At 43.2% G+C, this 13,729-nt stretch overlaps 1 gene segment (V, D, J or C); it reads right to left on the bottom strand.

The window, feature by feature from the left end:
* Positions 1-413: 413 nt before the first annotated feature.
* Positions 414-1,221, bottom strand: LOC115187326 (T cell receptor alpha variable 21-like; the record flags this gene model as incomplete). The annotated part of the segment is given in 2 exon segments: positions 414-724; positions 914-1,221. Coding segments are annotated over 2 exon segments (360 nt in total), but the record flags the coding sequence as incomplete, so codon positions are not given.
* Positions 1,222-13,729: the final 12,508 nt, after the last annotated feature.

Raw genomic sequence — 13,729 nt, 5'->3', positions numbered from 1 at the left:
CTCTACTGGACAGAGAGAGAGAGAGAGAGAGAGAGAGAGAGGAGAGAGGAGAGAGAGAGAGAGAGGAGAGAGGAGAGAGAGAGAGAGAGAGAGAGAGAAGGGGGGTGGGGTAGAGAGAGACAGGAGAGAGAGGAGAGAGAATAAAGAGAGGGGGGGTGGGGTAGAGAGAGACAGGAGAGAGAGGAGAGAGTATAAAGAGAGGGGGGTGGGGTTAGAGAGAGACAGGAGAGATGAGGAGAGAGTATAAAGAGAGGGGGGGGGGCAGTCTAGAGGGGAAATAACTGGAGACATTAGAATAACTAGAGTTAGAGGTCCCCCTACAGTATGTGATGAGACCATCTCTTTACATATTATATTACATCCTGTTGAAATACTGGGGTTTTTGTGCAGCTGTACTTGTTGTCTGTATCACTGTGTTCACTCACAGCACAGAAGTACATGCCGCTGTCTCCTGTCTCCAACTTCTTCACTGTGAAAGATCCACTCTCAACTACAGTCTTCTTGGCTGAGAATTTGTCTTCACTGAAATCCCCTGAATACTCAGGTTTGGAACTGGAAGTAGTGTAAACTACCTGCTTCATTCCCTCTCCTGGAAGCTGTCTGTACCAGTACATCTGGAAGTAGGTTACATCCTTAGTGTGACTGCAGTTCATTGGAGCATCGCTGTCTTTCAGTCCCCACAGTATGGTGGGTATCTGAGTGACTTCACTCCCCTCAACAAGACCTGTAAGAAAACAGTGAGAAAGAAATCAATAGAGTTAGGTACAGTTAGACCTGAATACATCAAGACTCAGTTGAAGTGAACATATGCTTGGAAACATCAGTATATATAACTAGAGAAGACCGTCATTGTAAATAAGAATTTTGTTCTTAACTTTCCTGGTTAAATAAATTAAACATAATGAAACTGTACCTGCAGCACAGAGCAGTGAGACAGTAACAGTGAAGAGAAATGTGAACATGTTTGATCACGTTATATGTGAGAGTGCTGGAAAGAGTCTGGTATCAATGTATATAAAACAAGAGGAGTGTCACATAGATGAATAGATGACAATCAGTAGACCACGGCAGGTTCCACCATATTCAACATGTCAGTGAAGTGGGAGGGACTGATGATCTGAATACATCATGCTAATTAGTAGTTCAGACTGTAGAGACATTCACATTATTAAAGTTAGAGGTCCCCCTACAGTCCATGATGAGACCATCAGCTCTTTACATATTATATTCTATCCTATAGAGCTCGCCAGCTTGTAGTCCTAAAACACGGCAATGAGTCAGCATTTTCTACCTCTGGTTCATTGACCATTGCTATGGGAGAAATGAAGGGGGAAAATAATGGGGTTTTGGGATATAAGGTCTGAAGTTAACACAGGCTTTGGAGATGTTATACGTTTTGTTCTGTGCAAAAACTTAAAACCTCTCTGGGCTAGGGTCTAGTTTCCTGAATTTATGCCTGACTGACGTGCCCAAAGTAATCTGCCTGTTTCTCAGGCCCAGAAGCCAGGATTTGCATATAATTGGTAACCTTGAATAGAAAACACTTTGAAGTTCATAAAACTGTTAAAATGATGTCTGAGACTATAACAGAATTGATATGGCAGGCGAAAATCTGAAGAAAATCCGACCAGAAATTATTCCTTTGAGCTCCCATGCTCTTATTATGTAAACCTATTGTTTCTACGCATGTCCGTCACCCAGATTGCAATTCCAATGGCTTCCACTATATGTCAATAGTCTTTTCAAGGTTTCAGGATTCTTTTTTGAAAAACGAACAAGTATTTGGAGTTTTTCTTAGGTTACCACCTGTAGCAAATCAGTCTTTCGGCGTGCGAGGCAGATGGCGAACGCTTATGAATTTGCATTTCCTATTGAACATACTTCTTTCCGTGTGAAATATTATAGTTTATTTACATTTTAGAGTACCTGAGGATTAAATAGAAACATCGTTTGACTTGTTTCGACGTAATTTAGCGGTTGCTTTTTGGACCCCTTTGTCTGCCTGTTGAACGAGTGGATTACTGAAATCAATGGCACCAACTAAACTGACTTTTTGGGATATAAAGAAGGATTTTATTGAACAAAACGACCATTCATGTTGTAGCTGAGACCCTTGGGATTGCAAACAGAGGAATATCTTCAAAGGTAAGTGATTTATTTTATCGCTATTTGTGATTTTGTGACGCCTGTGCTGGTTAAAAAATATGTTGATGTAGGATGTAGGGTGCCATCCTCAGACAATCGCATGGTATGCTTTTGCAATAAAGCCTTTTTGGAATCTGACAACGCAGTTAGATTAACAGTAAGTTAAGCTTTAAATTATATAAGACACTTGTATGTCCATGAATGTTTAATATTATGAATATTTATTTGAATTGGGCACCCTCCAATTTCACCGGATGTTGTCGGCTTTGTCCCGCTAGCGGGACACCTAGCCCTAATCAACAATCGGTGCTATGGCATACATAACCATACCATCGGCATACAGATTAATATGAAGGGATTTAATACAAAGGCCAATATTATTTATATGAAGAGTAAAGAGAACTGGTCCCAATACTGACCCCTGTGGTACACCTACTATCGAGGAAACTAGACTAAACACCATCAGAACGCACACATTGTGTCCTGTCTGTCAGAAAGCTCTTAAACATTTGCAAGACTTATTGTCCAGACTCATTTCAGATAGTTTTTGAATGAGTAAGGAATGTTCAATGGTGTTGAATGCCTTGGAAAGGTCTTGAAATATGGCAGCACAATGATTTTTATGATCTATGCAATTTAAATCATTATCTATAACAAGCATAACAGCTGAAACAGCGTTGCCAAAGACATTAGAGAAAGGAGATAGGAATCCCATTGGTGTTCAAAATGCCCCACCTAGCAGACTATCAACCAATCAAGTTCATGTTGTCATGTTGCGTCACGCGGTTGCTAAACTAACCATCACGCAATCCCTTCTCAAAGTCAGGATATGAGTCGAGAAACTTTTCTATTTTCCTCGAAAGTATGTAATGTCACGATTCCAAAGCTAAAAAATATTAGAGATATCAAGTTTATTATCCGTAATGTTCTACTTCTTGTTGATGAAATCCATGCTTATGTATACCCCATCATGGTAGATATCCCAGCTATGCCAGTTGATCTGGGCCGATTCCAGCTGAGAGTCAGACTCGGCCGACATCATGTGGCCCGAGTCTGGGCCGCCTTCAGCAGTATTACTTATGGCGAGGATGCGGGGATGAACTCGGGCAGATTCCGGTGTGAGTTATCTGGACAAATGTACTACTTGGGGCACGGGCCAATGTGGCTACTCTCTGACAGATGATTACATGGCTGCTTTATATAATTAACATTTCATTATTTATTTATCCATATTTTATCAATGTTTCTGTGATCAAAAAATACATTTAACATTTAAATGAAATTCTTTAAGAGTCCTGTGTAGTATTTTAGTATTTTGATACATTGTGCAAGGCAATTGATAAGCATTTAGAACTTTGTGGATGGAGCCTCCTGAGTGGTGCAGCGGTCTAAGACACTGCATCGTAGTGCAAACTGTGTTGCTACAGATGCTGCTTCGAGACCCGTGCCGGACGCCACCGGGAGACCCATGAGGCGACGCACAATTGGCTCAGCGTTGTCCGAGTTAGGGGAGGGTTTGGCTGGAAGGGATGTCCTTGTCCCGTCATGCTTTAGAGACTCCTGTGGTGTGCCGGGCGCAGGAGTATATCCAACAGTGAAAGATTCTTAGTTCAACACTGAGTCAAGATGAACATTCAAAAGGACATGGATCTTCAACTCTCAGAATCCTTACTACACACCATAGTTTACTGTGGTACTGTGGTCTGGTGAGTCCACCTGGATTTGTTGAGCTGTAACTCCATCTACAGGAAAGACATGATATCATACCATACTGTATCATGGTCTCCTGTATATCAGAGGGAACCTCCCCTTTCTGTTAGACCAGCTGGTGAGTGTTTTGGCATTGAATCAGAGTCAGATACAGTGTGATGTTAATACAGGTGTGATTAGTCTACAGTACACCAGGGAGGAGGTTTTTGTAGAGCAGAGAGGGAGATCTGATGCACTGTGTAAACTAGCAGCACAGTAATACACAGCACTGCTATTTGGAGTTAGTTGATTGATGGTTAAGGTGCTGGTACCACCTGCATTACCATCTCCTTCTATATCAAATCCAGCCTCAGGATATCCAGTTTTCCCATACAGGTATCCTAATAGCACCAATTCTCTGTAGTTGGATTGCTTGTACCAGAGGATGACATTATACCCTGATATACTATGTGAACACTCCATCTTAGCCAACTCTCCCTGGTTCTTGTACAGGGATTCAGGTCTCTGGTGAACCTGGTTACTGAGAGAAGAAACCTGGAGAAACAAACAGAGAGAGGAGAGAGAGAGAGAGAGAGAGAGGGGTGAAAAAAACAGATAAAGAAACATATTTCCATGAAACAAAACCAATCAAATGAGGATATTAGTAGTTGATGAAATCAATGATCTGAATACCTGCAGCCCAGGCTGTGTAACCCATGGTGATGGAGATAAGAATTCTGATCATGTTGACTCACTGTTAAGGAGACAGAAAGATGAGACAGACAAACCACTCCACATGAATTAGAGGTGGTTCTCATCAACTCATCTCAGTGATCTTATAGAGGGATGCTGCCTCCTTATTAGAACATCTAAAATATCAGAGACCTGAGATGAAACCTGCAGGAGGAAGTCTCTGTGGGACAGGAAGCAGGGTTTTAGTAGAGCAGAGAGGGAGATCTGATGCACTGCTATCTGGAGTTAGTTGATTGATGGTTAAAGGAATATTCACCCATTTTGAATGTTATATTATTTTTGTGGATCTCTGAGTGAGGTCTTATCAATGCCATGGGTCATTTCATGTTTTAATGTGTATCTTAGTTATTTGCCGTCAAGCAGTCAGACATTCGTCTGGTATGACGTAGTACTGTGATAAAGTGATAAAGAGTGGCCAACCTCCCGGCCTTCTCAGTGGACCCTACGATCACTCGGCTACACAGCTGATGCCTCCCGGACTCTTCACTAACACGACTAGAAGCCACTACATCACCGGATTCCTGCCGTAAGATCCTTTGCATCGGATCATCGCTGCTAGCTAGCTGCTACCGAGTGGCTATAGTGGCTATCGCCCTTGTCCCGAACCTAGCACCAGTTAACCGTGAGCCAGGCGCATCTCCCGGCTAGCAAACAAAAGTACTACAACCACAATACCTCTTTCGCCAACTGGCCTGGACTCTTTGTTGACACGAAGCCCCGCCGTTCCACCACGACTGGTCTGCCGACGTAACTCCATCCGCTGTGCCCCAAACCGACCTTTGCTGGACGTCGGAGCAGGCGCTTCTACTAGCCCCGGCCTGCTAACTTTAAACGCTGTGTCTCCCGCTTGCTAGGTAGTAACGAAAACCCAGCGGCTTCCCTGTTTCATCTATTGCTGTACACTGGACCCTATGTTCACTTGGGTACATAGCTGATGCCTGCTGGATTGTTCATTAGTCACGGTACTCCGTTTTGTTTATTTTCTGTTTATCTGTCGGCCCCAGCCCCGAACTCAGGCCCTGTGTGTAGTTTAACTGACCCTCTCTGCCCATTCATCGCCATTTTACCTGTTGTTGTTGTCTTAGTTGATTAGCTGTTGTTGTCTTACCCGTTGTTGTCTTAGCTAGCTCTCCCAATCAACACCTGTGATTGCTTTATGCCTCGCATTATGTCTCTTTCAAATGTCAATATGCCTTGTATATTGTTGTTTAGGATAGTTATCATTGTTTTAGTTTACTGCGGAGCCCCTAGTCCCACTCAACTTGCCTCTGATACATAATTTGTCCCAACTCAGAGCCATCCGTAAGTCTCTACCACTCAGCCGTCCTCAGGTCTCTACCACTCAGCCGTCCTCAGGTCTCTACCACTCAGCCGTCCTCAGGTCTCCACCACTCAGCCATCCTCAGGTCTCTACCACTCAGACCGTCCCCATGTCTCTACCACTCAGCCATCCTCAGGTCTCTACCACTCAGCCGTCCTCAGGTCTCCACCACTCAGCCGTCCTCAGGTCTCTACCACTAGCCATCCTCATGTCTCTACCAATCAGCACATCCTCAGGTCTCTACCAGTCAGCCGTCCTCATGTCTCTACCAATCAGCCATCCTCAGGTCTCTACCAGTCAGCCGTCCTCAGGTCTCTACCACTTCAGCCGTCCTCATGTCTTTACCAATCAGCCATCCTCAGGTCTCTACCAGTCCAGCCGTCCTCAGGTCTCTACAGTCAGCCGTCCTCAGGTCTCTCTACTCAGTCGTCCTCAGGTCTCTACTACTCAGTTGCTCCTCAGGTCTCTACCACTCAGCCATCCCTCAGGTCTCAAACACTCTGCCGTCCTCTGGTCTCTACTCCTCAGCCATCCTCAGGGTATCTACCACTCAGCCATCCTCAGGTCTCTACCACTCAGCCATCCTAGGTCTCCCCCAATCAGCCATCCTCAGGTCTCTACCTATCAGTCATCCTCAGGTCTCTACCACTCAGCCCATCCTAAGGTCTTTACCTATCAGCCATCCTCATGTCTCTACCACTCAGCCATCTCAGGTCTCTAAGACTCCAGCCATCCTCAGGTCTCTACCACTCAGCCATCCTCATGTCTCTACCACTCAGCCATCCTCAGGTCTCTACCACTCAGCCATCCTCAGGTCTCTACCACTCAGCCATCCTCAGGTCTCTACCACTCAGCCATTCTCAGGTCTCCACCACTCAGCCATCCTCAGGTCTCTACCATTCAGCCATCCTCAGGTCTCTACCACTCAGCCATCTCCGGTCTCTACCACTCAGCCATCCTCAGGTCTCTACCACTCAGCCATCCTCATGTCTCTACTAATCAGGTCTACACATACGGAGACAGAGGGGAACTGTTTCACTGTCCAGACAGCATCAGATACATGGTCTACACATACTGAGGACAAGAGGAGCTGTTTCACTGTCCATACCACCAGCCCCTGGTTCTGGCCCCCTAGGGTCCTCCCATACCACCAGCCCTGGTCCTGGCCCCCTAGGGTCCTCCCATACCACCAGCCCTGGCACAGGCCCCCTAGGGCCCTCCCATACCACCTGCCCTGGTCCAGGCCCCCTAGGGCCCTCCCATACCACCAGTCATGGTCCAGGCCACCTAGGGTTCCTCCTATACCTCCGGCCCTGGTCCAGGCCCCCTAGGGCCCTCCCATACCACCAGCCCTGGTCCAGGCCCCTAGGGTCCTCCTATACCACCAGCCTGGTCCCGGCCCCCTAGGGTCCTCCCATACCACCAGCCCTGGCACAGGCCCCCTAGGGCCCTCCCATACCACCGGCCCTGGTCCATGCCCCACACACATTTAGAAAGCTCTCAATCCCAAGTTACATCCTATTCCCTATATAGGGCACTACATTGACAGTGCCCAGAGTGCCACTATACAGCATCTTCTAAATGTGTGTTGAGAAACACTCCCTCCTGTTGGAGAACTGAGGAAGTGCACCTACAACCATCTAAACTAGCCACTTATAACAGTATCATTACCATCTGTTTGATATCAAATGGTTCATAGCAAAGTGTTGTTGAAGTGGTTGAAGACAGGTGCAGGTGTATAGAGCTGTAGTCAGTATTATATGAGAGGATCAGAGAGGGTTTTTGTAGAGGAGAGAGGGTATAGTGAAACACTGTGCTCACTAGCAGCACAGAAATACACTGCACTGTCTTCAGCTTCTGTCAGTTTGGGAAAATGTAGATACGCCATTTTATTAGCTGCAGCATCTCCACTGACATTAAAACGCCCTTTATAAAGAATCTTCCACCGTTGGACTGGTGAATTCACATACCCAATGAGTTTCAGAGCAGTGTTTTGGGCTGGACTGTTGGTACCATAGTATCATGTTGTAATTTGGATCAGTGTGACGCAGGTGAGATTGAACTTTATCTTCAGGTCTTTTTAGTATTGCAGTAGGAGTCTGGTGAACTTTGTCTGTTTCTGACCAGCCCTGTGGATGAAAACAGACAATATGAAATATACAGTATTACTCAGCATATAGACAGCAATATATTTCAGGTAGTAAATCTATCTTTCATGAAGGATTTATTACCTGTCACCCATAGTGGTAGAGTTGCTACATGTAATGAGAAGCTTGATCATGTTGATGGTTCTGGAGAGAAGAGTCACATGGACAAGGAGAAAGGGTTTTCAGATAGTCAGAGATGTCATGTCATCTAGTGGGAGTGTCAAATGTATGTCAGCATCCCCAAATGGCACCCTATTCCCTTTCTAGTGCACTACCTTAGACCAGAGCCATAGGGGGGAGAGGAGAATAAGTCAATAGAGAAGGGGAGCTGAACTGAGCTGCCGGAGGGGAAGGGAAAGGACATCACTTTGACGTCAGAACTTGTGTTGATATTCAAGCAGATCCCTTGTTCAGCTACAGGTCTCCTGTTCAACTAAAGGTGTATGTGGAACATACCGGTATCTACATCATTGAAAGTATTTGTCTTTTTTTAGTATTTAGATTCTATCTGTGTTCTAGATTTCTGCAGTCATCACACTAGAAATAGGCTGTAATTTGAAGAAATACCTGAACCGTTTTTTCACGACAACATTCAACCACATTATTTGGTATAGAGGTTTTGATATCAACTTCCTCCATGTGCTCAGACATCTACAGTGGTGGATAGCAGGTGTACGGGTGTTGATGTACACTGCAGTTATGGAGGTAAAAGGATCAGAAGGGGGTTTTGTAGAAGAGAGAAGGGTATCTACATCACTGTGTGACTTCAGGTCAGAAAAGTAATACACTGCACTGACTTCGGTCAGAACAGTAATACACTGCACTGACTTCAGGTCAGAACAGTAATACACTGCACTGACCTTCAGGTCGAACAGAAATACACTGCACTGACTCAAGGTCAGAACAGAAATACACTGCACTGACTTCAGGTCAGAACAGTAATACACTGCACTGACTTCAGGACAGAACAGTAATGCAATGCACTGACTTCAGGTCAGAACAGAAGCTGAAGAGATGCTTCTTTCGATCCATTTCCAAGGATTTAAAAATGCTCTTTAAATGAACCTTCAACTGTCTGACTTTTATAATACACATATCCAATCAGTTTCAGACTAGTATCATCTATGACTGCTGGTACTATAATATAGTATTGTATTAACTAGTAGTATGGCTGCATACCAGTACCATTGTAACATTGGGACTTCCCCAATAGTGCTGAGGGGAACCTGGTGGACTTTACTGCAGAGAGAACGTCCTGTGAAAAAAACAATAAATAATATTTAAACAGAAAGAATCATTATTTAGACACATCTGTTAGTTGCTAGTGTTTTCAGGATTTACATACATTCTACAGACATGTTATTATTAGCTGTTATCCTGAACAGTGAGAGCTTGAACGTGATGAAAGCTCTGGTCATGATGACTGACTCTCTACTGGACGGATGGATGAAGAGAAATAGAAAGAAGAGAGAGAGGAGTAGGAGAGAGAGATAGAGGAGAGATGGGGTGGGGGGGGAGAGAGAGAGATGGGGTGGGGGAGACAGAGGATGGGGGGGGGAGAGGACAGAGACCAGAGGAAAGAGGGGGAGTGGCGGGGGAGGGAGAGAGAGGAGAGAGTGTAAGAGGGGGGGCAGGCTAGAGGGAAATAACTAGAGACATTAGAAGAACTAGAGTTAGAGGTCCCCCTGCAGTATGTGATGAGACCATCTCTTTACATATTATATTACATCCTGTTGAAATACTGGGGTTTTTTGTACAGCTGTACTTGTTGTCTGTATCACTGTGTTGGCTCACAGCACAGAAGTACATGCCACTGTCTCCTGCCTCCAACTTCTTCACTGTGAAAAGATCCAGTCTCAGCTACAGTCTTCTTGGCTGAGAATTTGTCTTTACTGAAAATCCCCTGAATACTCAGGTTTGGAACTGGGAATAGTGAAGGCTACCTGCTTCATTCCCTCTCCTGGAAGCTGTCTGTACCAGTACATCTGGAAGTAGCTAGAATCCTTAGTGTGACTGCAGTTCATCAGAGCATCACTGTCTTTCAGTCCCCAGAGTATGGTGGGTATCTGAGTGACTTCACTCCCCTCAACAAGACCTGTAAGGATACAGTGAGAATGAAATCAATAGAGTTAGGTACAGTTAGACCTGAATACATCAAATGTGCCATTTTGCTCAATTGATACATTTTCAAGTACATAACAATAGTGAACATAGAAAAATTATATGGTATTAACAAAATTAAAGTTTACACACTCCCAGAAATGTCATACATGATGGATCATTAGTTTATAACTAACATTCACACATCAAGATGGCTGGACGGGGTGGGTGTGGAGCCAGAGACAGCAGTGGGGTCAAACTGTAGAACTTAATACTGTTTTTTATCAAACAAAACTATGCTACATTTTGTCTCTGGGACCCTCAGGATGACCAATCAGAGCAAGATTACTGAATGTAAGTACATTATTTACCTTCAGTGGTGAATGTATCAAACCAGTTTGCCGTTGAAAAAAGTGTTTTGTTGTTGTGCACTCTCCTCAAAGAATAGCATGGTATTTTTTCACTGTAATTGCTACTGTTTATTGGACACTGCAGTTAGATGAACAATAATGTAAGCTTTCTGTCAATGTAAGACATGTCTATGTCCCGGAAAGTTGGCTGTTGTATTCAACGTCATTCTAGTCCCATTAGAGCACGATAGCAACAACCGTGTCATGTTTGGGAAAATCCAATACAACACATTACTGAGTACAACTATCCATATTTTCAAGCATAGTGGTGGCTGCATCATGTTATGGGAATGCTTGTAATAATTAAGGACTGGTGAGTATTTTAGGATAAAATACAGTATGGAGCTAAGCAGTCGCAAAATCTTAGAGGAGAATCTGGTTCAGTCTGCTTTTCACCAGGCACTGGGAGATGAAGTGTACCTTTCAGTAGTACAATAACTTAAAACACAAGTCCAAATCTACACTGGAGTTTCTATGCTTACGAAGAATGCAGAGAATGTTCCTATGAAGCAAAGTTACAGTTTTGACATAATCTGCATGAAATCTATAGCAAGACCTGAAATGGTTGTCCTAGCATTGATTAACATGAAGAAGCAAAGTGATTGCCGAAACGTTGGTAAATACCCAATAAATTACTAGGAGTTTATATATGGAGTGTGCGACTCTCTTTATTTTGATATCAATGATTAACAACCAATTTGACAGAGCTTGAAGAATTTTGAAATAATAATAATGGGCAAAATTGCACATTCCAGGTGTGAAAGCTCTTAGAGACGTACCTAGAAAGATTCACAGCTGTAACTGCTGCAAAGGTGCTTCTACAAGTATTGATTCACAGGTGTGGATACTTATGTAAATTAAAATATTATAAAACATGTTTTCACTTTGTCATTAAGGGGTAATGTGTGTAGATGGGTGAACAAATATATTTATTTAGTCCATTTTGAATTCAGGTTCTCACACAACAAAATGTGGAAGAAGTCAAGGGGTATAAATACTTTTCTGAAGGCCACTGTAGCTTTAACGTTCGGTGGTATGCATACATAAACCATATCATCTGCATACAGATTAATATGAAGGGATTTAATACAAAGACCAATGTATTTATATGAATAGTAAAGAGAACTGGTCCCAATACTGACCCCTGCGGTACACCTAATATTGAGGAAACTCGACTCAACACCATCAGAACGCACACATGTGTCCTGTCTGTCAGAAAGCTCTTAAACCATTTGCAAGACTTATTGTCCAGGCCCATTTCAGATAATTTTTTAATTAGTAGGGAATGTTCAATGGTGTTGAATGCCTTGGAAAGGTCTAGAAATTGGCAGCACAATGATTTTTTTTTAGAACTATGCATTTTAAATCATCATCTAAAACAAGCATAACAGCTGAAACAGCGTTGCCAAAGATATTAGAGGAAGGAGGGTAGGAATCCCATTGGTGTACCAAACGCCCCACCCAGCAGACTATCAACCAATTGTGTTCCTGTTGTTATGTGCGTCTCGCGGTTGCTAAACAACCATCACGCAAACCCTTCTCAAAGTCAGGATATGAGATGAGAAACTTTCCTATTTTCCTCGAAAGTATGTAATGTCTCGATTCCAAAGCTATACAATATTAGAGATATCAAGTTTATTATCTGTAATGTTGTACTGCTTGTTGACAAAATTCATGCTTATGTATACCCCATCATGGTAGATATCCCAGCTAGCACAATGGATCTGGGCCGATTCCAGCTGAGAGTAAGAATCGGCCGATGTCATGTGGCCCGAGTCTGGGCCGCCTTCGGCAGTATTACTTATAGCTAGGATGTGGGGATTGAACTCGGGCCGATTCCGGTGTGAGTTATCTTCTTATGGGCAGGTGGGATGGTAGCGTCCCTCCTGGCCAACATCCATTGAATTTGCAGAGCGCGAAATTCAAACTACAGTGTTAAAATATTTAACTTTCATAAAAAACACAAGTGTAATACATTCAAATAAAACGTAACTTCTTGTTAATCCAGCTGCTGTGTCAGATTTCAAAAAGGCTTAATGGCGAAAGCACATCATGCGATTATCTGAGGACAGCTCCCTGCATACAAACACACGAAAAAACATATTTCAACCAGGCAGGTGCGACACTAAAGTCTGAAATAGCGATGTAAAAATGCCTTACCTTTTATGATCTTCTTCTGTTGGCACTCCAAAAGGTCCCCAGTTACATCACAAATGTTCCTTTTGTTCGATAATGTCCTTCTTCATATCCATAAAAACTCAGTTTAGCTGGCACGCTTCAGTCAGTAATCCACCCAGTTCCCTCCATCAAATGCATTCAAAATGAATCCCAAACATTACTAATAAACTTTTCCAAACAAGTCAAACAACGTTTATAATCAAACCTTAGGTACCCTAATAGTAAATAAACAACACAATTTAAGACGGAGAATCGTTATTGTCTTTACCGGAGAAAAATACCAAAGAACGCGCTCTCTTCCACGCGCTTGGAAACACTACAGCCAAAATGGAAGCCACCTAGAAAAACTACAATTTCTGGCTCATTTTTCCAAAAACCAGCTTGAAACTCTTTCTAAAGACTGTTGACATCTAGTTGAAGCCCTAGGAACTGATATCTGGGAAGACTTGGCCTTATAATTGAAGTGATAGCCATTGAAAATAGAGGTAGGCCAGACTATTTTTAGGGGGGGATGGTTTGTCCTCGGAGTTTTGCCTGCCATATCAGTTCTGTTATACTCACAGACATAAATTTAACAGTTTTAGAAACCTTTAGAGTGTTTTTTCTATCCAAATCTACCAATTATATGCATATCCTAGCTTCTGGGGACTGAGTAACAGTTTACTTTGGGCACGCTTTTCATCCGGACGTCAAATACTGCCCACTACCCAAGAGAGGTTATCTGGCCCAATGTATTACTTGGGTCTCTGGCGGATTCCGATGAGAGTTATCTGGCAAAAATGTACTACTTGGGGCTCTGGCCGATGTGGCTACTCTCTGACAGATGATTACACGGGCTGCTTTATATAATTAACATTTCATTATTTATTTATTCATATTTTCTCATTGTTTCTGTTATCAAGAAATACAATGAACATGAATTCTTTAAGAGGCCTGTGTAGTATTTTAGTATTTTAACTTTGTTTAAGGCAATTGATAAGCATTTA

The sequence above is a fragment of the Salmo trutta genome, unplaced genomic scaffold (genome assembly GCF_901001165.1).
Source record: "Salmo trutta unplaced genomic scaffold, fSalTru1.1, whole genome shotgun sequence".
Taxonomy (NCBI): domain Eukaryota; kingdom Metazoa; phylum Chordata; class Actinopteri; order Salmoniformes; family Salmonidae; genus Salmo; species Salmo trutta.
The sequence above is the reverse complement of the archived record's forward strand: the minus strand, read 5'-3'. Positions and strand labels throughout refer to the sequence as shown.